Source organism: Oryctolagus cuniculus, chromosome 11 (assembly GCF_051225735.1).
Source record: "Oryctolagus cuniculus isolate XC-2025 breed Fujian yellow rabbit chromosome 11, ASM5122573v1, whole genome shotgun sequence".
NCBI lineage: Eukaryota > Metazoa > Chordata > Mammalia > Lagomorpha > Leporidae > Oryctolagus > Oryctolagus cuniculus.
The window spans coordinates 118,409,939-118,431,254 of record NC_142877.1 but is presented as its reverse complement, the minus strand read 5'-3'; the positions used below and the strand labels follow the sequence as shown (position 1 = coordinate 118,431,254).

The 21,316-nt window shown below is 61.7% G+C and overlaps 1 protein-coding gene and 1 long non-coding RNA gene across 4 annotated transcripts in view; both read left to right on the top strand.

Moving 5' to 3' along the window:
• Positions 1–896: 896 nt before the first annotated feature.
• Positions 897–21,316, top strand: part of NFAM1 (NFAT activating protein with ITAM motif 1) — a 34,706-nt gene continuing 14,286 nt past the window's right edge. For 2 of the 3 annotated variants that reach the window (XM_008275141.5, XM_089307669.1), the window contains exons 1-4: positions 897–1,028; positions 14,711–15,040; positions 16,522–16,634; positions 19,192–19,275. In XM_008275141.5, the coding sequence (XP_008273363.3) occupies positions 956–1,028; positions 14,711–15,040; positions 16,522–16,634; positions 19,192–19,275 (600 nt within the window). In that variant the 5' untranslated portion in view covers positions 897–955. The remainder of the gene's footprint in view (positions 1,029–14,710; positions 15,041–16,521; positions 16,635–19,191; positions 19,276–21,316) is intronic. The other variant, XM_089307670.1, reaches the window with a different exon arrangement.
• LOC149123645 (uncharacterized) lies at positions 5,421–13,775 on the top strand. Its single transcript, XR_016216350.1, has 3 exons — positions 5,421–5,745; positions 11,884–11,979; positions 13,322–13,775. It is a non-coding gene; the product is annotated as an uncharacterized LOC149123645 (long non-coding RNA).

The window sequence follows — 21,316 nt, the reverse complement described above, 5'->3', positions numbered from 1 at the left end:
GGGCAAGCTGCTCCGCCTCTTGTGGCTGGAGGCTTCTGCCCCGGGACAGCGGTGTTCGTCTCCTGGCCTGCCGGGCACCACGGCGCCTTGGTCCGGCCCCTGCCGCATCCAGCCCCGTGCTGGGCTCCAGGGTGCTGAGGGTGCTGAGGGTGCTTGCACGGGGGGGGGGCGTCCCAGTCTGCTGCGGAGAAGGGGCCCAGCGCAGCCACTTCTGTCCCTGTGACAGAGCGAGGACTGCGGCCAGCTGCGGCGAGGAGCCAGATGGGGAAGCCGCTCCTCGTGGTGGGGGTCGAGGAGCCACCTGGAGGAGGTGTCCCCTGGGTGTCTCGGGGGGCCCATGGTGGCCCTCGCTGGGCAAGCGCGGGCAGCCCTGGCAGCATTCGGCTCTTGCCAGGGCTGGGGTGGGTGCCTTCCTCCCTTCTCCCTCCCAGCCTGCCCCCTCCTCCGCCGCCCCTGCCCCTTCCCCATTCTCCCAACCACTTCCGCCCCATCAGAAGGCCTGCTTCTGCCGATCCCTCGAGCAGTTTCCAGAACTGGGGAGGGGAGGGGAGTCTGGCTGAGCGTGGTCGTGGCCACTGCTAAGGGTTTCAGGACCGAGGTGCTGACCCGAGCCCTCGTCTACTCAGGAAGCCCTGTGCCCTGCGCCCCCTACTATCTCCCGGGCAGGCCCTGGTGGGAGAGGATGGAGGAGGGCAAAGCTCTCTGGGGCTTGAGTTGGGCAGCCTGGTTCTGTCGCTGGCTGCTGTCCCGCTGCATGGCCCCTGGAATAAGCGCTGACCCCCTGCTTGGGCGGAGCTAGGGGTTCTGGGGAGGAGGCGGCCAGTGCGGCCTGGAGGAAGCAGAGGCCAGTAGGGAGGGGCCTCTTGGGGACCCAAAGGGGAACTACAGCTGCCAGCCCGGCTCTTCCCTCCCGGGATCTCAAGAGGAAGGAGGGACAGACGCCGCGCAGCCCCCGATGGAGAGCTGGTCCCCGTGCCTCGTGGCCGCAGCGCTCCTGGCATTGCTGCCGTGGACCCCACAGCGGGCAGGTAAGCACGCCTCCTCAACCAGGTGAGGTGTGGCTGGTGCCTCCCTCGCCAAGGGGGCTTCCGGAGGGTGGGGCAGCCCCCACCCCTTGCTGCTGGGCTAGTGATTCCCCCTGCCCTCCCCCCCCCCGCCCTTCAACAAGGAGGTGGGGCCGGGGTAGGGTAGGTAGCCCACTGCCCAAGGCATCTCACGATGGTGCTGAGGTCTGGAGCTGTGGCAGGTGGCAGAACCACCCTTGGTGTCATCCACGCCTTGGCCAGGGAGAGAAGGGGAGGCCAGTGGGACAAAGGCGGAGCCCTTGGGCACAAATCCTGTCCCTGGTAACAGAAGGGGTCCCGCCTCCCACTTCCTGAAACAGCCATAGGCCAAGTGTCTTAAGGGGGCAGGGAGCCCCAGTTTTCCTGGAAACACAGGGGGCCTGGATGTTCCAGGTGGGGAGCTAGGTGGGCTTGGGCAAGTTCATCCAGGCCAGCAGACCCCCCAGGTGAGCCCCGCCCCCACCTCACCCCCTTCCTGAGTAAACGCTGCCAGATTGGCCTGGCACCAGCTGGCCCTCTTGCTGACCAACCCGCTTTGGGGTTTAGACTTCTTGATTCACTTGGGCTTCCTTTTTAAATTTTATTCATTTGTTTGAAAGACAGTGTCAGAGAGGTTGAGAGAGACAGAGAGAGAGAGATCTTCTATCTGCTGGTTCACTCCCCAGAGGGCTGGGCTGGGCCAAAGCCGTGGGCCAGGAGCTCCATCTGGGTCTCCCATGTGGGTGTCAGGGTCCAGGCACTTGGTCCACCTTCCGCTGCTTCCCCAGAATCCTCAGCAGGGTGCTGGATGGGAAGTGGAGCAGCCCGGACTCAGTGTGGGGCGCTGGCTCACCCTGCCATGCCAGGGCGCTGGCCCCTCGCAGTGGCTTTCCTTGGTAAACAGCAGTTACCCCGGGGCTCATGAATTCGCTGTGTGAAGCCCTTGCCTGGGCACCCTCTGTCCGCCCTCCTAGCACCTCGCAGGGCACCTGCTGCTGTCCACCAGCTGCACTTTAAGGACAGGCAGAAGAGACCTAGAGGATAAGCAGGGGCCAGGCTCGGACCTGGGTCAGCCTCAGCATGGCTGGGCCGGTGGGTTCTGGGGCTCCTGTTTGCCAACCAAAAATTGTACCCCGGGGTGGGGCAAGAGCTGGACACCCCCTACACTGCACACTGCAAGCAGTGGCCACAGCACCCAAGTGCCGCTGGGGGTGACCGTGAGTCCGACCTCATACTTGGTCACTTTAACGGAATCTTCCCGACTTCTCATCTCTGTCCGTGTGGTCCCGCCTCCCCAAGGACTGCAGGCCGCCTCCCAGGGCGGAGAGGCCCTGCCCTCTGCGGGGAAGCTCTTTTGTAACAGGCTCACTGCAAACAAAACCAGATTTCTGCGGTGTCGCAACAATGTTGTACAAAAGAGAAACTTTCTGCTCTTTCGCAAGCAGGCAAAGCACTCTGATGCTCCCCGGCCCACCACACACACGCACACACGCACACACACACACACACACGCACGCACACACACACACGCACGCACACACACGCACACGCACGCCCCTCCCCCCATCTCTATCTAGCCTGCAGGGTTTCTCCTGCCTCTCTGGCCTCTGAACCCCCTCCCCTCCCCAGCCTGGCCCACCCAGCCGCCTGCCGCCAGCTCAGACCCACAGCTCCCACCCCGCTGCGTCCCCACTGAGGTCCAGGCTCACTGAGTCCTGAGCGCAGTCATCAGCCTGAGTTCTGCCTCGGTTGCCTCACCTGTTAAATGGGCATGATGATCACGTCCAGCCTGCCTGTAGGGACTGCGTGCTACTCGGCACCTGTCAGCCTGGCGGGGCCAACCGAAACTCCACTCCACCATCCAGTGGCCCCAGCAGACCCCCATCCAGTGGCCCCAGCCCACCTGGGGCAGCATCTTGGGCTGTCTCCTGCTCCCTTTTCCCTCCTTGGTTGTGAGCCAGGACCCAGGCCTGCCCTCCTCTGGCCCCGAGCCCTCTGCAAACTCGGCTTTTCTCGAAGACTCCAGGGCAGCTGGCAGCCTTAGCAGCGGCTACTCCCTCGGTGAAGGGGGGCTCTCAGGTAGCCGCTGCGCACCTGCTCTCACACTGCCCGTACCTGTCCTTGGACGTTGGCGAGGCCTGAGTCCAAGCCTGCTTTCCTCTCTTGGCTGCTGTGTGACCTCAGGAGATTTCCTTAACCTCTCTGATACTCAGTGTCCTCAATAAACATCCCTTCCTTGCCTCTTCTTGCCTGTCCAGAACTCTGGGCCGTGTCCGGCCACCTGCTGGTCAGGAGGGAGAGGGGTCAGGGGCGTGGGTACAGGCACAGCACTGATGCAGGCTGGGAGGCAGAGTGCTGAGAGCTCTGAGATATGCCAGGATGGGGTGGGATGCGGCCGTGCCAGCCGGGTACAAACGCCTGTCAGGTGGGTTCAGGTGCCGTCGTAATAGGTCTGCTCGTCACTGCCTTCTTCTGTCTCATTGTGAAATCGAGTTCATATACAGAAAAGGACAGCACTGTTCTTCCAGCCAATGTCCCGTGCAACCACCGCTCAGGTCAGGAAAGAATGTTCCAGAGTCCCAGAGCGGAGCCCCTGGGCCTCCTCCCCACCCAAGACGCCCCTCCCTCCCCGCCGAGGTTCCACCCCCATTCTGACTTCTGGAGTCATCACTTCCTGGTGTCTTTTTAAAAAGTTTTAAAACTGGGCCGGCGCCGCGGCTCACTAGGCTAATCCTCCGCCTAGCGGCGCCGGCACACCGGGTTCTAGTCCCGGTCGGGGCGCCAGATTCTGTTCCGGTTGCCCCTCTTCCAGGCCAGCCCTCTGCTGTGGCCAGGGAGTGCAGTGGAGGATGGCCCAGGTGCTTGGGCCCTGCACCCCATGGGAGACCAGGAAAAGCACCTGGCTCCTGGCTCCTGCCATCGGATCAGCGCGGTGCGCTGGCCGCAGCGCACCTGCCGCGGCGGCCATTGGAGGGTGAACCAACGGCAAAGGAAGACCTTTCTCTCTGTCTCTCTCTCTCACTGTCCACTCTGCCTGTCAAAAAAAAAAAAAAGTTTTAAAACTTTATTTATTTATTCGAGAGGTAGAATTACAGACGGAGAGAGGGAGAGGCAGAAAGGTCTTGCACCTGCTGGTTCACTCCCCCAGTGGCCGCAACAGCCGGAGCTGGGCTGATCCGAAGCCAGGAGTCAGGAGCTTCCTCTGGGTCCCCTACGTGGGTGCAGGGGCCAAGCACTTGGGCCGTCTTCTGCTGCTTTCTGTGGCAGCATCGTCAGGGGCTGAATCAGAGGAGCAGCCAGGACTTGAGCCGGTGCCCACAGGGGATGCCGGCACAAGGCAGAGGCTTGGCCCACTAGGCCACAGCGCCGGCCCCTTCCTGGCGTTTCTTATACTCTTCCATTCACCGTGCATGGCCGAGCCATCTGGATGCCCCTGCCCGTGCCTGGCCTTCGTGGTTCTCTGGCCGTGCCATCCACTCTGCGTGGGTTTTGCGAAGTCTGCCCGGCTGCTGGTGTGGCCCAAGGTTGGTTGTTTCCCTGCTAAGTCCAGTCCCCTGCCTCTTTCTGTATGGCCTGTGGATTATGAATGGTTGTGTATTTTTTAATGACTGAAAACATTGAAGAAGACTATCCCATGATGTGAAAATTATACAGAATTCAAATACCTGTGTCTGTAAATGTGGTTCTAGGGAAACATGGCCCTGTTTTGTGTTTGCTCATTGTCCGCGTTGCTTCTGCACATGGTGCTGCAGTTGGGTCGTTGCGGGAGAGTCTGACACAGCCGTCCCCGGGCCCTTTTTAAGTATATTTGTATTTTTGTTATTTAAAACATGTTATTGGTTATTTTCATTTATTGAAAAGGAAGAGCAACTCGTAGAGGGAGGGGGAATTCTTGTATGCAGGGCTCACTTCCCAGATGCCTGGGACAGCTGCAGCTGGGCCAGCCTGAGGCCAGGAGCTCACACTTTGACCCAGCTCTCCCGCGTGTGAGGCAGGGGCCCAACACCTGCTGCCTCCCAGGATCCCCGTCAGCAGGGACCCGGATAGGAAGTGAAGCCAAGACCTGAACCTTGGCACTCTGATGAGATACGATTTTTTAAAAAAGATTTATTCATTTGAAAGTCAGAGTTAGAGAGAGAGAGAGAGAGAGAGAGAGAGAGAGAATCTTCCATCCACTGGTTCACTCCCCAGATGACTACAACAACCAGAGTGGGGCCAAGCCAGGAGCCAGGAGCTTCATCAGGGTCTCCCACACAGGTGCAGGGGTTCAAGGACTTGGACCATGTTCCTCTGGTTTCGCAGGTGCATAAGCGGGGAGCTGGATTGGAAGTGGAGCAGCTGGGACTGGGACTGGCGCCCATATGGGAGGCCGGCAGGAGGCAGCTTTACCCCTTATGCCATGTGCTGGGCCAGGCTGAAGCCAGGAGCTAGAACTCAATCCAAGTCTCCCACGTGGTGGCAGGGAACCAACTACCTGAGCTGTCACCTGCTACCTCCTGGGGTACTGGCAGGAAGCTGGGGTGAGGAGTGGCATCAAGACCGGAACCCAGGCGCTCTGCCGTAGGACGCAGGTGTGCCAGCTGCTGCGCCCAACGCCCACCCTCTCTGTCTGGCTCTGTATGGAATTGTCTGTGGCCGCTGCTATGGAGTCTGAATGAATCCACTGCCGTTCCTTGGCTCTGGTGAAGCAGCGGGGAGAGAGGTAGATGGGGAACGGGGGGCCGGTGTGTGGAGCTCCTGGCCACCTAGTGAGGCTCTGAGAGTCGGAGACTCCGGCCAAGCCCCCTGAGCCTGCTGGGCCTCCACTCTCCCAGTGGCTGCTGTCCTTGGCTGGCGCCATGCAGGCTCCCGCTCACCCAGAGGGCTTCTGAGCCGGCGCCCAGACTCCTGCATGGAGGGGTGGGGCTGTGGGCCTCGACCAGGGGGACAGGCTCTGAGGGCAGGGTGAGTGATGGGGACAGGTGCTGGTTCCCCAGGCTGGGGGCGACTGTGTGCACCCCCGCCACTGGCACCTCTGCTGGGTGACCCCCAGTGCCTGGAGAAGCCACATCCACACCCTGAAGGTGTCCTCGCGCTGGTGGCAGCCAAGCTGTCAAGGTCAAGCTCATAGGCTACCTCCTCTGTGGCTCCCCTTCTGGCCCCTCTCCACACCCCTCCTCCAGGGGATTCACTGTGGTTCCCTAGGGTGTGTGGGGCATGTTTGAGCCCACCTGGGGCAGGTCAAGCACCCTCCAGAGGTGGGCTGTGTACAGAGAGCTGGGGAAGGGGAGTTCTGGGAGGAGGAGGGAAGGTCACAGAGGCAGGGCCGTCAGGGTCAGGGCTCAAGGTCAGAAACAGCTGGGACCTCAGCTTAGCCCCGGGGGAAAGCTCCTGCCAGGGCTTGGAGGAGGCAGGAGGGAGAGTGGGAGGGAGCAGCAGGTGCAGGCTGTGGAGGGTGAGGAGGGTGGGGGGAGGGCGAGGGGTTGGGGGAGCTTTGTGCCCGAGGGCTGGGGATCTGGGGAGAGGTGATTTCAGAGACAGTGGGATGAAAGCGACCTGCTCCACTCGCAGGAAGGAGTCCGTGTTGACAGCCCGGAGCACTTGCATTTAAAAAGGAGGCTGAGGGAGGTAGGGAAGGATTACTGGGGAAGGCTAACCTGAGGAGGGTCGGTCGGCCGGGGAGACCGGCAGGTGGACATCTCTCCAGTCCTCTTTCTAAACGGAGACGTGGGCACGGCGCTGGCCGGTCAGAAGCCCACTGAGGCCCCGCCAGGTTTCTGGGGCAGCAGTCAACTCCGCGACCTGCACCCCCCCACCAGGACACCCCTGCCACCACACCCCCCACCAGGACACTCCTGCCACCACACACCCCCCAACCAGGACACCCCTGCCACCACACCCCACCCTGCCAGGACACCCCCGCCACTGCACCCCCCCCAACCAGGACACCCCTGCCACCACACCCCACCCTGCCAGGACACCCCCGCCACTGCACCCCCCCCAACCAGGACACCCCTGCCACCACACCCCACCCTGCCAGGACACCCCTGCCACTGCACCCCCCACCAGGACACCCCTGCCACCACACACACCCCCAACCAGGACACCCCTGCCACCACACACCCCCTGCCAGGACACCCCCGCTACTGCACCCCCCCACCAGGACACCCCCGCCACTGCACCCCTCCACCAGGACACCCCTGCCACCACACCCCCACCCTGCCAGGACACCCCTGCCACCACAACCCCACCCTGCCAGGACACCCCTGCCACCACATCCCCCACCACCACCAGAACACCCCTGCCACCACACCCCCACCCTGCCAGGACACTTTCGCCACTGTACCCCCCTCTGCCAGGACACCCCCTCCACCAGGACACCCCCGCCACTGCACCCCCCTACCAGGACACCCCTGCCACCGCAGACTCCCTCCACCAGGACACCCCTGCCACCACACCCCCACCCTGCCAGGACACCCCTGCCACCACACCCCACCCTGCCAGGACACCCCTGCCACCACACACCCCCTGCCAGGACACCCCTGCCACCACACCCCACCCTGCCAGGACACCCCTGCCACCACACACCCCCTGCCAGGACACCCCTGCCACCACACCCCACCCTGCCAGGACACCCCTGCCACCGCAGCCTCCCTTCACCAGGACACCCCTGCCACCACACCCCCCACCAGGACACCCTCGCCACCACTCCCCCCACCAGGACACCCCCTCCACTGCACCCCACCACCACCAGGACACCCCCCACCGCACCACCACCACCACCAGGACACGCCCCCACAGCACCCCCACCCTGCCAGCCACAAATCCTTTCTTTCTGACTCCCCAGGCCCCAGCTCAGAGCCTGGAGTGGAGACTTCTAGCAGCTTCACCCCGGAGCTTTCCTGGGCTTCAAACCCCTCTCCACGTCCCCGCCCACCTGGCTGCCTCCCACTCCTCTCCCTTCCGAGTTCAGCTTGTAAAGAGCTGGCAAAGACAGACATCAAAGCGTCCGCAGCTGTGATGTCAGGTGGCAGAACTGCACACAAGTCCAGCTTTCTTCTTGATCCTCCGGGGGTTTCTAGGGTTTCCACAGCGAGCAGGTTTCACTTTTATAAGGGGGGAGGGGCAGAGGAATCGGAGGGTTATAACTGCAAACACAGGGTCCCCTCCCCCAGGAAGCCCTGCCCCATCCCAGGCTGTGGTGGGCTCCCTCTTTGCCCGATTTCTGCAGATCCAGGGACTTCCCTTGTCCACCTGTGAGCCCCGCCCAAGGAGCAGGACCCAGCCCCTCCCATCCCACCTGGGAGGCTCTGGGCAGATGGGTGTGGGCTCCCCAATGCAGAGGCAAGAAGCAGAGCCCCGACTGCACCCCCCGGAGCTCCCACCGTCCCCACTCCGTCCTGTCTCCCCTCTTGGAGGGTACAAATGGGCCTGCAGGGAGAAACCCAGCCCCTGGTGGCCCAAGGCATCGCGGAAGTCTGATCACCGGCTTTTTGAAGGGGACGAGAGGGAGGTGGTGGCTACAAAACACTTCCAGGACCAAACCTTTGACATTCTGCACTTGGTGTGTGTCCCTGTCGGGGTCTGGAGGGGTGAGAACCGACACAGACAAGCCGTGGAAATGGCCCCAAGGCAAGCCACATCCTTACGCATCTTTGTGCTTCGAAGGTGTTGAAAGATGTGACAGCCGGGCTGAAGGCATTGTCGGTGCTAACAGCTCTGTGAGACACCCTCTGCTCAGAGGTGGCTCCCACACCTGCTGCACCTGCTGTGGGGCCGCAGCTGCCTGGCCATGTGCCCCACGCCGGGTGGCCACGTCCAGAGAACTCGCCTGTTTCTGGCAAGCCTGGGATTCACGCTGGGGCCCCCAGCTGGGGCTCGGGAGTAAGACCAGCAGCCCAGGGTCTTCATCTCCCCAGGAGCCCTTCAGATGGGCGTTTGAAACAAGGGCACGTTTCTCAGCAGGTGAGACACTGCTTGGGCACCCGTATCCCGCGCGGGAGTGCCTGTGTCTGAGTCCCTGCTCTGTTCCCAATTTCAGCTCCGTGCTAATGCACACCCTGGGAGGCAGTGGTGATGGCTCAGGTACTTGGGTCCCTGCCACCCACATGGGAGACCTGGATGCAGTTCCTGGCTCCTGGCTTTGGCCTGGCCCAGTCCTGGCCGTTGTAGGCATTTTGGGAGTGAATCAGCTAAACTACAATCTCTGTCTCTCTGTCTCTCTGCCTTTCAAATAAGATGAACATAAGTACAAATGTATGTATTTAGAAAAAAGAGCATCTCCGAGAGATGCCAGAATTAAATTGGAGGGCAAACTCCAGGCCTAACAGAAAGACCGTGGGAACCGCTCTGCTCAGTGGCTGGGGAATCAAAGTGTTTTCCTTTAAAATCGACCTAAGTGGGGATGGATGCCTTTGATCAGCCTGCCTGGGCGCTCACACCCTCCACTGCCAAGGATGCTCCAGGTGGAGGGGGGTGGGCCAGGCCTCCGGCCAGGAGCTGGTGGTGTACGGGGCAGATGTGGGGAGGCACGAGGGGTGCCAGATTCTGGGGAGGGGGGAGCTGTCAGTGCTCGTTGGCATTTTCAGTATGCATGTGCCAAGTTTATTCACGTGTATGGCAAGACCGGGGCGCTGTGCGGGCCTCTGACGCCGGGCGGCCTTGTCACAGGGCCAGGTTGCACAGGTGTCGGGGGCCTGGGCTGGGTGACAGCAGCAGTTCCCCGGATGCTGCAAGGCCAGAGCCTGTTGCTGGCCATGGCTGCCGTCAGGACAGCGTCCTGCCCGTCAGGACAGCGTCCTGCCCATCAGGACGACAATGGCCTCCACATTTCTGGCCCTCTTGCAAAGACTGCGCTGCTCTCCTCTGAGAAGCTTCTCTTGGTCTTTCCACGAGGCGTTAGGACGGCAGCACAGACACAGAGCTGCGGCAGCGAGGGGTGTGGGGGCACAAAATCAGGGGGGCCCAGACTTTGCAGCTGTGCTGCTTGGGCAAATCTCTTTCCAGTCTCTGAGCCTCGTTTTTCTCATCTGCAGAAGGGGAGCAACCCCGGGGGACACTGCGTTTCTCACCGCTGCCAGCCCCTGAGAGCGCCCTGTGTGGGAGCCTGCGGCCGGGAGCAGCTCAGGGCAGGGGAGAGTCCTGGAGACACCGGGTGGCCCCCACGTGCCTGGCAGGCAGCTTCTGTGCAGCCGAGGCCGCAGCGCGGCGGGGCTGGATGGTGCAGGGTCGGGGAGGTGTGGACGGGACCTTTCAAGCCTGGGGTTTTCACTTCAGCCAGTGCAGTGCGTACAGCTGGGGCCAAAGGTCAAGAATGGAGCCCTTACAACATTCGAAATGCTCCGTGTTGTGTTTTCTTTGTAAAAAATATGTATTTTAAGCCGGCGCCGCGGCTCACTAGGCTAATCCTCCGCCTAGCGGCGCCGGCACACCAGGTTCTAGTCCCGGTCGGGGCGCCAGATTCTGTCCCGGTTGCCCCTCTTCCAGGCCAGCCCTCTGCTGTGGCCAGGGAGTGCAGTGGAGGATGGCCCAAATGCTTGGGCCCTGCACCCCATGGGAGACCAGGAAAAGCACCTGGCTCCTGGCTCCTGCCATCAGATCAGCGCGGTGCGCTGGCCGCAGCGCGCTAGCTGCGGCGGCCATTGGAGGGTGAACCAACGGCAAAGGAAGACCTTTCTGTCTGTCTCTCTCTCTCACTGTCCACTCTGCCTGTCAAAAAAAATATGTATTTTATTTATTTGAAAGGCAGAGAAAGCTTCTCTCAGTCGGTTCACTCCCCAGATGGCTGCAATGGCTTGAACTGGTCCAGGCTGCAGCCAGGAGCCAGGAACTCCATCTGAGTCTCCCACGTGGGTGGCAGGGGTCCACCTGCTGCCGTCCTGGGCACATCAGCAGGAAGCTGGATCGGGAGCAGAGCAGCCAGCACTGGGACAGGCGCAGTTATGGGATGCCGATGTCGCAGGTGGAGGCTTACCTTGCTGCGCCACGCCGGCAGCCCCTCCATGCCGTATTTCCTGATCACTCGTCTCGACCCTGTACGTGGATTTCAGATACCTTCTTGGGCCTCCTGCAGTGGGGAGCTTCCGGTTCAGTGGGCAGATCCGAGGGGCTCAGAGCCCAGGCAGCCCCAGTTAGATGGGAGGGGGTGTTAAGCCAGGAGAGCTGTGGGGCAGGCACCCCACGCATTCAGGGTCAAGTTCTCTGACTGGCGGGGGTGGGAGTGCACGGCCTCCACCTGGCCCTCGGCCCTGCAGTGCATCTGGCCACAGATTGGTGAGAAGAACAGGAAGGAACCAGGCACAAGCAGCTGCTTCCCTATGGGGTTGTGGGCCAAGGGCTCTTCCTGCGTAGAGGCCTGTGGGCACGCCACGCACCAGGAGGGTGCCTCCAGGGCCCGGCTACGTGTTCACGCCTGTCCAGGGTAAGGGGTGGCAGACAGCCCTGCGACAGGCCCCTGCAGCTCTGCACACCTCTGATCCACCGCCATGGCCTCCGTGTGACCGTAGGGCCAGTGAGCCATGCATCGGTCACCAACTGTGTGACTTTGTGGCTTGTACCAGGGGCCTCCCCAAAACTGCCATTCGGTTCTTGTGGCTTCGGTGCCCTGCCTGCGCCTCTGCGACACACAGTCCGGTCACATCCAGCTCTTTCTCTCGCTGCCGCTCCCTCAGCACAGCCCCAGCCACCGCCGAGCTCTGGCTCTGGGCCTCTGAGACTCTCTGGGTTTCTGTCGGCAGAAGCGGGGTGCCCCAGTGCCTCATGGGATGGCTGTGGTGTTTGAGAGGCGCGGCGCCTGCGTCCCACCCAGCCAGGGTTCGTACTCTGCACACTTTCCTTCTCTCCTCTCACCTCCTGCTTCTAGGTCAACGGCCACCTGTGGACGCCCGGGCCACCAGCAGGGCCCTCCCCTACCTGTCCAGAAAGACGTAGAAGGTCCCCTTTGAGCTCCCTGGCTCAGGTCAGTCTGCCATCAGCCTGCGGGTGCTGGCGGGGTGGAAGCTTCCGGCCCAGGACGAGCCTGTAGCTGAGCTTGAACCTGTCCCTTGTGCATGCAGGCAGCAGAAACACGTGGCAGCAGGAAAGGCCAGTGGCCTGGCAGTCACCCTCCACCTGTCTGCAGCGCTGAGCCTTACCCAGAGGCCATTGCTCATGGGCAGAGACCTGGAGAAGTGGGAGCTGGGTCCCTCAGCCTGCACCCCAGGAGGGAGGCACAGGTCCAGGAGGGGGGCTGCGAGCTGGGCGCTTGCTGCGGCCCAGGCCCTGGGGTGCTCACCGCCCAGGAAAGAGAAGGGGCAGTGGAGGTGACCAGCCCCCGCATCGGCCAGGGCCCGGCTACAGTGGGTGCACCTGCACACACCCTTCCCTCCCCAGCTTTCGGCGCCAGCTCCAGCTGGGCAGGCTCACCACGGGCCGCCCGCCGTTCTTACTGTGGCAGGCCCCAACTAGGGCCACACATTTGCATGATCCTACCCTCTCTGACCTTCAAATAACGAATCCCCGAAGAATATAGAGCAATAGACGTCTACTTTTATGGATTTCTCCAGAATCGTAAAAATCGACCTAATCGCAGGAACAGATTCCATCGTCTTCTAGAAGGAGTCCTCCGACGGGGAGACTCCAGACAGCTGGATGGATGTCTTCCTGCCGAGACAAACAGGAAGGCGGCTTCCTCGTGCGGACAGCGTGGCCGCCCTCTGCGGGCCTGGCGTGCCCTCACACGTGCTGTCAGGGGGAGCAGGGGGCCTGGCGCGGCCTCTCTGCTGGTGACCGTGGCCAGGCTCCAACCCCGCTATGCGGAGGAAAGTCTAGCCAGGCGCTGCTTGCTCCGCGGCCTCACGGGGTCACTGAGAACCAGGCAGGAAGAAGCTATGCGAGCTGGCAGATGGCCACAGAGCCGAGTCCGGGCTCGAGAAGCCGGCCAGGCTGCAGGTGGAAGGGGCTGCCGGGGATGCACCGAGCAGGCACGGCGGTCTCAGCCATCTGTCGTCCACCCCACCTTCCCGACCCGCTGTCCTTCCTAGCCTGCCTGGGATGCCTCGATACCCCCTACCCGGCGTTGCCACACCCAGGCAACCTCTGCACAGTACCCTATTTGACAATAACAGGATCTAGCCAGGGCTTTGTCCTAACACTGACACAGGCTCCTTGTTTTATGACGAAACGAACACAGGCGCGTGCATCAAAAAGTTCACAGAAAATGCACATTCTGGAAAAACTACCCGTGGACTTCAGTTTTTTTTTTTTTTTTTTTTCACTGAAACAACTATCTTTTAATTCTGTGTTCTGTGAACTCTTTGAAGGACTGTTGTATCGTTGCTGTGAAACAACCAGCAAGAGACTGGAAGTCCCTTCCTTGTCCCGGAAGGTCCCAGGTGCCAGCTCGGTGGATATTCCGCAAGCGAGCGTCGTCCTAGGAATTACAACAAAGCTGAGCCGCTGTGCAGCTGCACGCGCCGGCTGCGCCGAGCTGTTGGCTGCAGTTGGAAGTGCCTGGAGCTCAGTGGGGGGGAGGGGTCTCTTCGTGGCTCAACAGGAAGCTCCAAGTGTCAGCAAGGCCAGAGCTGCCAGGGATTAACTTGTGGGGGGCATCTCTGTCCCCTCCCTGTGCTTTCCAGGAGGCCACTTCCCGGGGCTCCAGCACAGCCCTGAGCCGGAGAGACCGGAGGAGAGCCCAGCCTGGCCTCCCGCCAGCCCCACACCCCGGGCAGGAGGCCCACTCCTCATTTTCCCCAACAAAATAAATCTTGCAGCTCCTCTGAGTGTCTCAAATGCGCGATCTTCCCCCCATTAACAACCCAGCCTGCATGTTCTGGCTGCTCGCTGCCGACCTCGGTTCAGAGCTGTCTGCCGTTGCGCTGCCTGGGGAGGAAGGGCCTGGGAGACCCGGAACATCGAAGTCAAGGGGCTTGTGCAGCTGGGGTCGGGGTCGGGGGTCGCTCTGACCCTGGCCAGAGTCCGGCCAGCAACTCAGAAGCTTGCAGAGGGCGAGGGCCCACCCAGGGAGGGGCTGTGGCTGTGGGGTTTTCGTGCCGTTTTGCAAACTGCTCTGATGAGCAAGGGGCAGGGGGAGGGGAGAATGGACTTTGCAAAGTGCGTGACCATCATGATCAGGTTGGACCAGGGACGTTGCCGGCTCTGCGACAGGGACACGTGACGGGTCCTCTGCAAACCCAGACTCCAGGAGAGGCTCCCCCTCCTGCTCTCGGGCCGGGGCCGAGGGCGGACCTGCCTCCCTCCCTCTGCTGCCAGAAGCACTCCGGTTTCTTCCTTTTGGTTTCTTGCCTCCTGCTTCACCGTTCATCCTCCATCCTGGCTGTGCCAGACCTGTGATTTCATCCAGTGCGGCTTCTTGGTCTCTGGGAAGGAGGGAGCTCAGGCTCTGGGCCCCCTGCCCTGGAAGTGGAGAGGGTGCAGCTCCACTGGGCACCTGCTGAGGGTGTGGTCGCTGGTGTGTCGACCTCCCTGACTCTCAGAGTACAATGCGGTGCTCACCTTGCCTCCGAGTGCATCAGGAGGGGTGGAGGCGTGCGTGCGGAAGGTTTGGCACAAACCGGTGCACAGTGAGTGTACAGGAAGTGCGGAGCACACGGTGAGCACACAGGACCCGCGAGCCTGGGGCCTCACGGGGGGAGGCGAGACTGCGGCAGCCTCCAGTGACCCCTCACTCTCCCCCTCTGCTTCCCCTGCAGGAGGACAGTCAGTGACCCACATCGGCCCCCCCATAGTGGTCTCCCTGGCCAACACATTCGTCTCATTCAGATGCAGGGTCACTTGCCCAGACATCCAGGGATTCAAGAACATCACAGTTGGCTACTTCAACAAGGATGTCCAGGGTCACGCCAGCTCTGAGAAGTCCATCACCTGCCGACCCGTGCCAGGCACAGAGAACAAGACCTGCTCCCTGGAGTGCGAGGCCGTCATCAGGCTGCCTGGTGCATCAGCCACGGGCACCTACTACTGCTCTCTCTACTGGCAGGGCTTCACCGTGAACGGCGATGGCACCTTCATCCTGGTCAGAGGTGAATTTTTCTTTTTGCTTTTTCTTTTCTTTTCTTTTCTTTTCTTTTCTTTTCTTTTCTTTTCTTTTCTTTTCTTTTCTTTTCTTTTCTTTTCTTTTCTTTTCTTTTCTTTTCTTTTCACAGGCAGAGTGGACAGTGAAGGAGAGAGACAGAGAGAAAGGTCTTCCTTTTCCGTTGGTTCACCCCCCAATGGCCGCTGCAGCTGGCGCACCACGCTGATCCGAAGCCAGGAGCCAGGTGCTTCTCCTGGTCTCTCATGTGGGTGCAGGGCCCAAGCACCTGGGCCATCCTCCATTGCCCTCCCGGGCCACAGCAGAGAGCTGGCCTGGAAGAGGGGCAACCAGGACAGAATCCGGTGCCCCGACCAGGACTAGAACACAGGGTGCCGGCGCCACAGGCGGAGGATTAGCCTATTGAACCGTGGCACCAGCCCATGGTTGAGTTTTTTTCTGTGGCTCCTCCAGGGCCAAGGACCCAGCAGAGTTTGGGGCCCAGGAGGTGAAGTGGAGGAGAGTCTGCCTTGTCCCCCAGCTTTCACAGGGCAGAGAGGAGAATCCCCAGGGAGCACCCACCTGGCAGGTGCACCCGGGCTCCCACCTTTGTGTGGAAAAGGCAGGGCCTGGAATGTGGGTCTGTCTCTCATCCCCTCTGGCTGGTGACCTGAGGGGACACTTGGTCCCTGGGTCTCAGTGAGTGGGGGCAAGGCCCTGCAGACACAGGTGTGTGTGTGGGAACGTACTTGTGGCTACCTTATGCATGTGAGCACACAAGGTCAAGTACATCCTTTGGGGACAGAGTCCTAGAGTTCATCACGTTGTCAATGCAGCAATGACCCAAAGGTGAAGAGCAAGCTATCACCAAAGCCGCGAGTGTCTAACCTGCCACCTGTGCGCAGAGTCCTAGAGACCTGGGTTTGAGTCCCGACCCTGATGCTTGTCTAAATGTGACCCCGGGCCTGGTCTCCACGGCAACACTCTGCCCACCGAGGACAGTGTGAGGATGATCAGGATCGCGCATGGGGAGCTGGTGTCTGTGCAGGAGGGACCTGGCGCATGGCTGGCGCCCTAAGCTTTTGCCAGCCAGCTGGAAGGAGGAAGGGTGGAGAAGGAGGAGGGCTGTGCCCTCACCTCCCCCAGGTGCAGCCACCTGTGGGAGCCAGAACGCTCCAGTCTGCTTCAACCCTCACCACACCCACCCGTGTCATCACCGTTGCATCAGTTCGGCCCAGCTCACTGAGCCAGGGCAGCTCACAGACATTGTGGCCTTGCCCTCCTAGAGAAGCAAGGCACCGGGCACAAACAGGGGGCCCAGCAAGTCAGCAAGGGAAGGGGAGCCTGGGGTGGGGGCTCCAGAGGCCCAGAGGGGCGTGGGGTCTGGGGTTGGAAATGGGCCTCCTGGATGGAGAACATACGGGGGGCCGCATGCGGCAGGGAAGGCCCGGCTCCTCCAGGGACCTCACCCCTGCTCCGCTGCCCCCCCAGATTCGGGGTATCGAGAGCCCCCGCAGAGCTCCCAGAAGGCCCTGCTCTTTGGCTTCACTGGCCTCCTGACCGTCCTGAGTGTCCTGGCCACGGCGCTGCTCTTCTGGAAGAAGGTACGAGACACCACGCGTGCCCGCGGTGCGGCCCCTCCACCACACCCTGCAGGGAGGCCTCCAGGGCACAGAGGGGCTGCCTGCCTGCCCTGCAGGGCATCTGCTGTCTCCCGATGGTGGGCCTGGCAGGCTCCCTTTTGGTCCTGCAAGGAACCAGGGCTCTTAGGGCTTGTCCGGCTCGTGGGTTCCTCGGAGAATCTGGCAGAAGCGGCAGCATTTCTAGCTCCCAGGATTAGCAGCCCCAGGCTGGGTTTTCTTGGCCCAGTGACCTAGAAGGAAAGGAGAGACCAAGAGCCACCCGGTGCTGGGCCACCGTCCTACACACTCCAGTTTGCACCCCTGCCCTCCCATCTCTCAGCTCCGGAGAGCGAGGCTCAGAGAGACTGCATGGCAGAGCCCGGATGGGTGCGGGCAGAGGGGGCAGCTGCTCCACCCTGCCTGGTCGGCTCCTGCTCACACTGGGGATGGCCCCTCCCCGGGCAGGGGTGCTTCCCTCTGGGGCTCCCCTTACTGTCCTCATCACCCACTCTCAGCCTGTGCCCTGCTGCCACCCCAGGCTCCGGCACAAGGCTCTGCACATAGTAGGCCCTCAAGAAGCACTTGCTGCTGGGCTTAGAGCTGGCACAGCCCTTTCATGCCTGTTATTAAATCCGTGTGTTCCTTCCTTGAGTAGATATTGGCTGAGGGCCACTGTGTGCACCAGGCCCTGCAGAGTGGGGCTAGGAACGCAGGCAGCACGTGGGGAGAAAGGAAGGAGTGGCCGGCAGAGGGGGCTTAGGCTCCACCCCTTTCCAACTTCCAGCTTGGCCAGGGTGCTGGGCTCCTCTGTGCTGAGCAGAGCTGCACCATGGGGGCTGCGGAAGGAGGGGCTGGCATGCGGATGCAGGTCCGGGCTGCCTGCTGGACCCTGCCTGGAGCAGGTCCAGGGGTCAAGCGGCCCTCCTGGGGCGGGCACTGTCCTGCCAGCCTGCCCCATCCTCTCCTGACATTTGACACCGCGGGCCCCTCCTCCTCCCACTGCACACCTGAGGTATGAGAGCCGGGCTCGAGTCCCCAAGGCCTCAGTGGCATTTGCTCCAGAGGGCATTTGCCCTCCAAGTTGTTGGCTCCTCTCTCACCCCACACCCCTGTCCTTGCAAGCCCTGCCCTCATCCGCCCAGGCCTCGCACCCTGGCCTGTGTCTGCAGTCCTGCCCTGCCCCATCTCAGGGCTCCCGAGCCCCCGTGCTGCTCTGTGCCTGCCCCACGCTGGGCTTCCGTGCTGCTGAGGCCCCCCAGGACCCCAGCTGTCTCTGTAAGAGGAGGCGTAGGGTGTCCCGGGTGAGCCTAGAGGTTCTGATTGTGATGCGACCCTTAAGAAGCAGGTGGTGGCAGGGGAGGCGGCCCTGGGTGTAAGGACGGGGCTGTGGGCTTGCCCCAGGCATCCGTTTACTAACTGGGCAAGCCTCAGTTTCCCTTCTGTGAAATGAGCGATTCCATGCCCACCTTCTCTGGCTTTTGTGAGAAGTAGATGAAGACAAGTCCCACTGAGAAGTGCCACATGGACTCCAGCACTGTCTGTGTGTCTACACGGAGCCAGAGACCTACCCCTGCTCCCCAGAGGGAGGGGCAGAACCCCCCGGCAGGGCGCAGCCCTGACTTCGGATCTGGCCTCCGCAAGCGCCCTGCCTCCTCTGAGCCTTCGCTCCCGGTGTGCAGAGCAGAGAGGCTGCCGGCTGCGTGTCCAGAGACCTACCAGGCTGCACGGGCTGGGCCGTGATGATGACGCCGGCACCGGGGTGGTGCTGGCTCCTGCCTGAGAGCTGAGCGCTAATCCTGAGTGAATGGGCTGGGGACTGGCAGGTGGCCAGGGTTTGTAATTAGCTCTGGCCTGAGACGAGGCTGTGGTCGCTCTGCCATAGGCAGGGTTGGTGCCTGCGATGAGGGGGGACGTCCCCACCGCCTCTCCCTGCCGGGCGAGGAGCCGCCTGTGTGCCCTGACTGCCGCCCTCCCAGCAGGCAATGCGACTTTCATGAGTGCTCCACGCAGAAGCCCCTCGGAGCCTTCAAACCCTGTGCGGTGACGTGGGCACCTCCCACTTGAAGCCCTCTGGTTGTCCGGCCCTCTCGCGGGCAGGGTCGCCTCTCGCTGGCCACGCTGAGTCCCTCTGCCTGGAGCCCTGCCTCCCACTCTGGCTAAGTGAACTCCAGCGGGCAGGTTTCATCTGTGACCTTCCCTCCCCAGCGTGCTCCTCGCACGCCGGCAGTGCACGCACCGCATTTGAGGAAAACTAATTCATACTCCGTCGCACTGGACCCTGAACACCAGGAGGGCACAGATGCTGTCCGCCTCTTTGTGCTGCCTGAGCCAGGGGCTCCTAAGTGCCCGAGTGTGGAGCACCTGCACCCGGGTCCCCCTGTCCAGTCCTTGGAGTTGGTGTTGAAACAGGGCCCAGAGAGGCCCAGTGGCCCCAGGGCAGAGCCAGCGAGGGCCAGAGCAGAGTGGGCCTGGACAGCTGGCCCGGCTGGATCGGTTCTGTGGCCAAGTCCTGAGGGTCCCGGCTGCTTTCTCCACACAGAAACAGATGGGGGCTCCAGGGAAACGCTCAGACCCGAGACCTGCCGGCGCCTCGACTCGGCCTGCAGCGGAAGCTGTCTACACGGTGAGTCCTGGCCTGGTTCCCTCCGCCTCTCCCGTGCCCAAGTCCCGGCCGCTTCCATGGCTCAGATGTGGACCAGCCACGGGGAGGCTGGGTCTGCCTCAAGTGTCTTGTCTGTAAAATGGGGACAAGAACCTTTCCTGGCCGTATTTCAATAACGGCGAAGAGGGATGCCCGGGCAGGGGCACACAGGCGAGGGGCTGCTCCAGGCCATCCTGGGAAGGTCCCCTGCACTTCTGGAGCGAGGGGTGGTGAGGGTAGCAGAGGGGAGGAATGACCAGATGGCATGGCCTTCCTGTTTTCACTGCACAAACAGCCTCACAAACATTCCAAAGAGGAGGTCACAGTGCCCCGTGCCCTGAGCACCCTTAACGCATCAGCGCTTTCAATTGTGCCTTGGCGGACACCCCAGCCAGATCCTGCTGTTTCACACCCTGTCGTGTGGGGAGCATTCTCCACCATGGTCTTCCTCAATGTGTGAGGGAGGGGCTGCAGCCCCAGGGGCCCCAGGAGGCTGTGGCCTCCCAGCCCACCTCCCAGGGGACCAGCCAGGGCCTGCCCAAGGGGGCAGGGACCCTTCTTTCCCAGTGATGCTCCCGGAGCCCCACAGGTACTCTGGGGTGAGCCCCCCAGCGGGAGTCAGGGTCCCAGGCCTGGGAAATCAGGGGCCGCCTGCCACACAGGGTGCCTGCTCCTCCTCCTCCCCGGGCAGTGCCGAGCCCAGTGACATCCATGGGTTCCCCCAGGGACACAGCTCGGCCTCTGCATAGCCCTGCTGCTCCCTCTTCCTGGGCACACACTCACAGCCAGGCCCTCCCTCCAGAGCCAGGGACTGGTGGTAGCAAGAATGTCCCCATGGGGCAGGCTGACAATGGCTTCAAGTAGAGCAGGACGGTTCCCAGAGGGGCTGCCCCCCAGGGACGTCCGCCAGCTGCCCCCGCCTCCCCCACACTCTCTGCTCCCAGCTGCTCGGCCTGGTGTTCTCCCCACAAGGAGTTCCGTGTCAGCTGCTGATGGAAGCATTTCTCTCCCCACGCACGCACACACGCACACGCATGTGTGAGCCTATGCTCACGCGTGCACATAACTACAGAAAATGAGCAGCATCCTGGCCCTGGCTTCTTCCAGGATAAACAGCGTGGACTTTTGTTCCCTTGGTCTCGCTCGGGCCTGTAAACACACGCGATGAAACCTGTGCGCACTCCGTGTACGTTTTTATTAAATTCCTTCGTTGATTTTTCTACTTTCGCCCCCTACATAGTTCCTGTCACGCCCCTAGATAGTTCAACATGCAGTTATTTATTTATCTGGGAGGGAGGGGGAGAGGGAGTGAGAGCAAGCTTCCACAGAGCTGGCATTGTGGGGTAGCAGGTTAGGAAGACGGCCCAAGTACTTGGGCACCTGCTACCCACGTGGGCGACGTGGATGGAGTTCCTGGCTCCTGATTTTGGCCTGGACCAGCCCCAGCCACTGTGGCCATTTGGAGAATAAAGCAGTGGATGGAAGTTCTCTCTCTCCCCATCTCTCCTTCTCTCTGTAGTGCTGCCTTAAAAATAAATAAATCTTAAAGCAAACAAACAAAAAAACCCTTTGGGACTCAGGTTGACTTCTCCAGGGTAAGGCATAGAGGCCCCAATGCCTTAAGATCTCAGGGTGGCCGGTGCCGCGGCTCACTACGCTAATCCTCCGCCTTGTGGCGCCGGCACACTGGGTTCTAGCCCTGGTCAGGGCGCCGGATTCTGTCCCGGTTGCCCCTCTTCCAGGCCAGCTCTCTGTTGTGGCCAGGGAGTACAGTGGAGGATGGCCCAGGTGCTTGGGCCCTGCACCCCATGGGAGACCAGGAGAAGCACCTGGCTCCTGCCTTCGGATCAGCACGGTGCGCCGGCTGCAGCGGCCATTGGAGGGTGAACCAACGGCAAAGGAAGACCTTTCTCTCTGTCTCTCTCTCTCTCTCACTTTCCACTCCGCCTGTCAAAAAAAAAAAAAAAAAAAAAATCTCAGGGATGTGATGGGAGGCGCCAGGGCTTTGCTAAGCCCTGGAAGC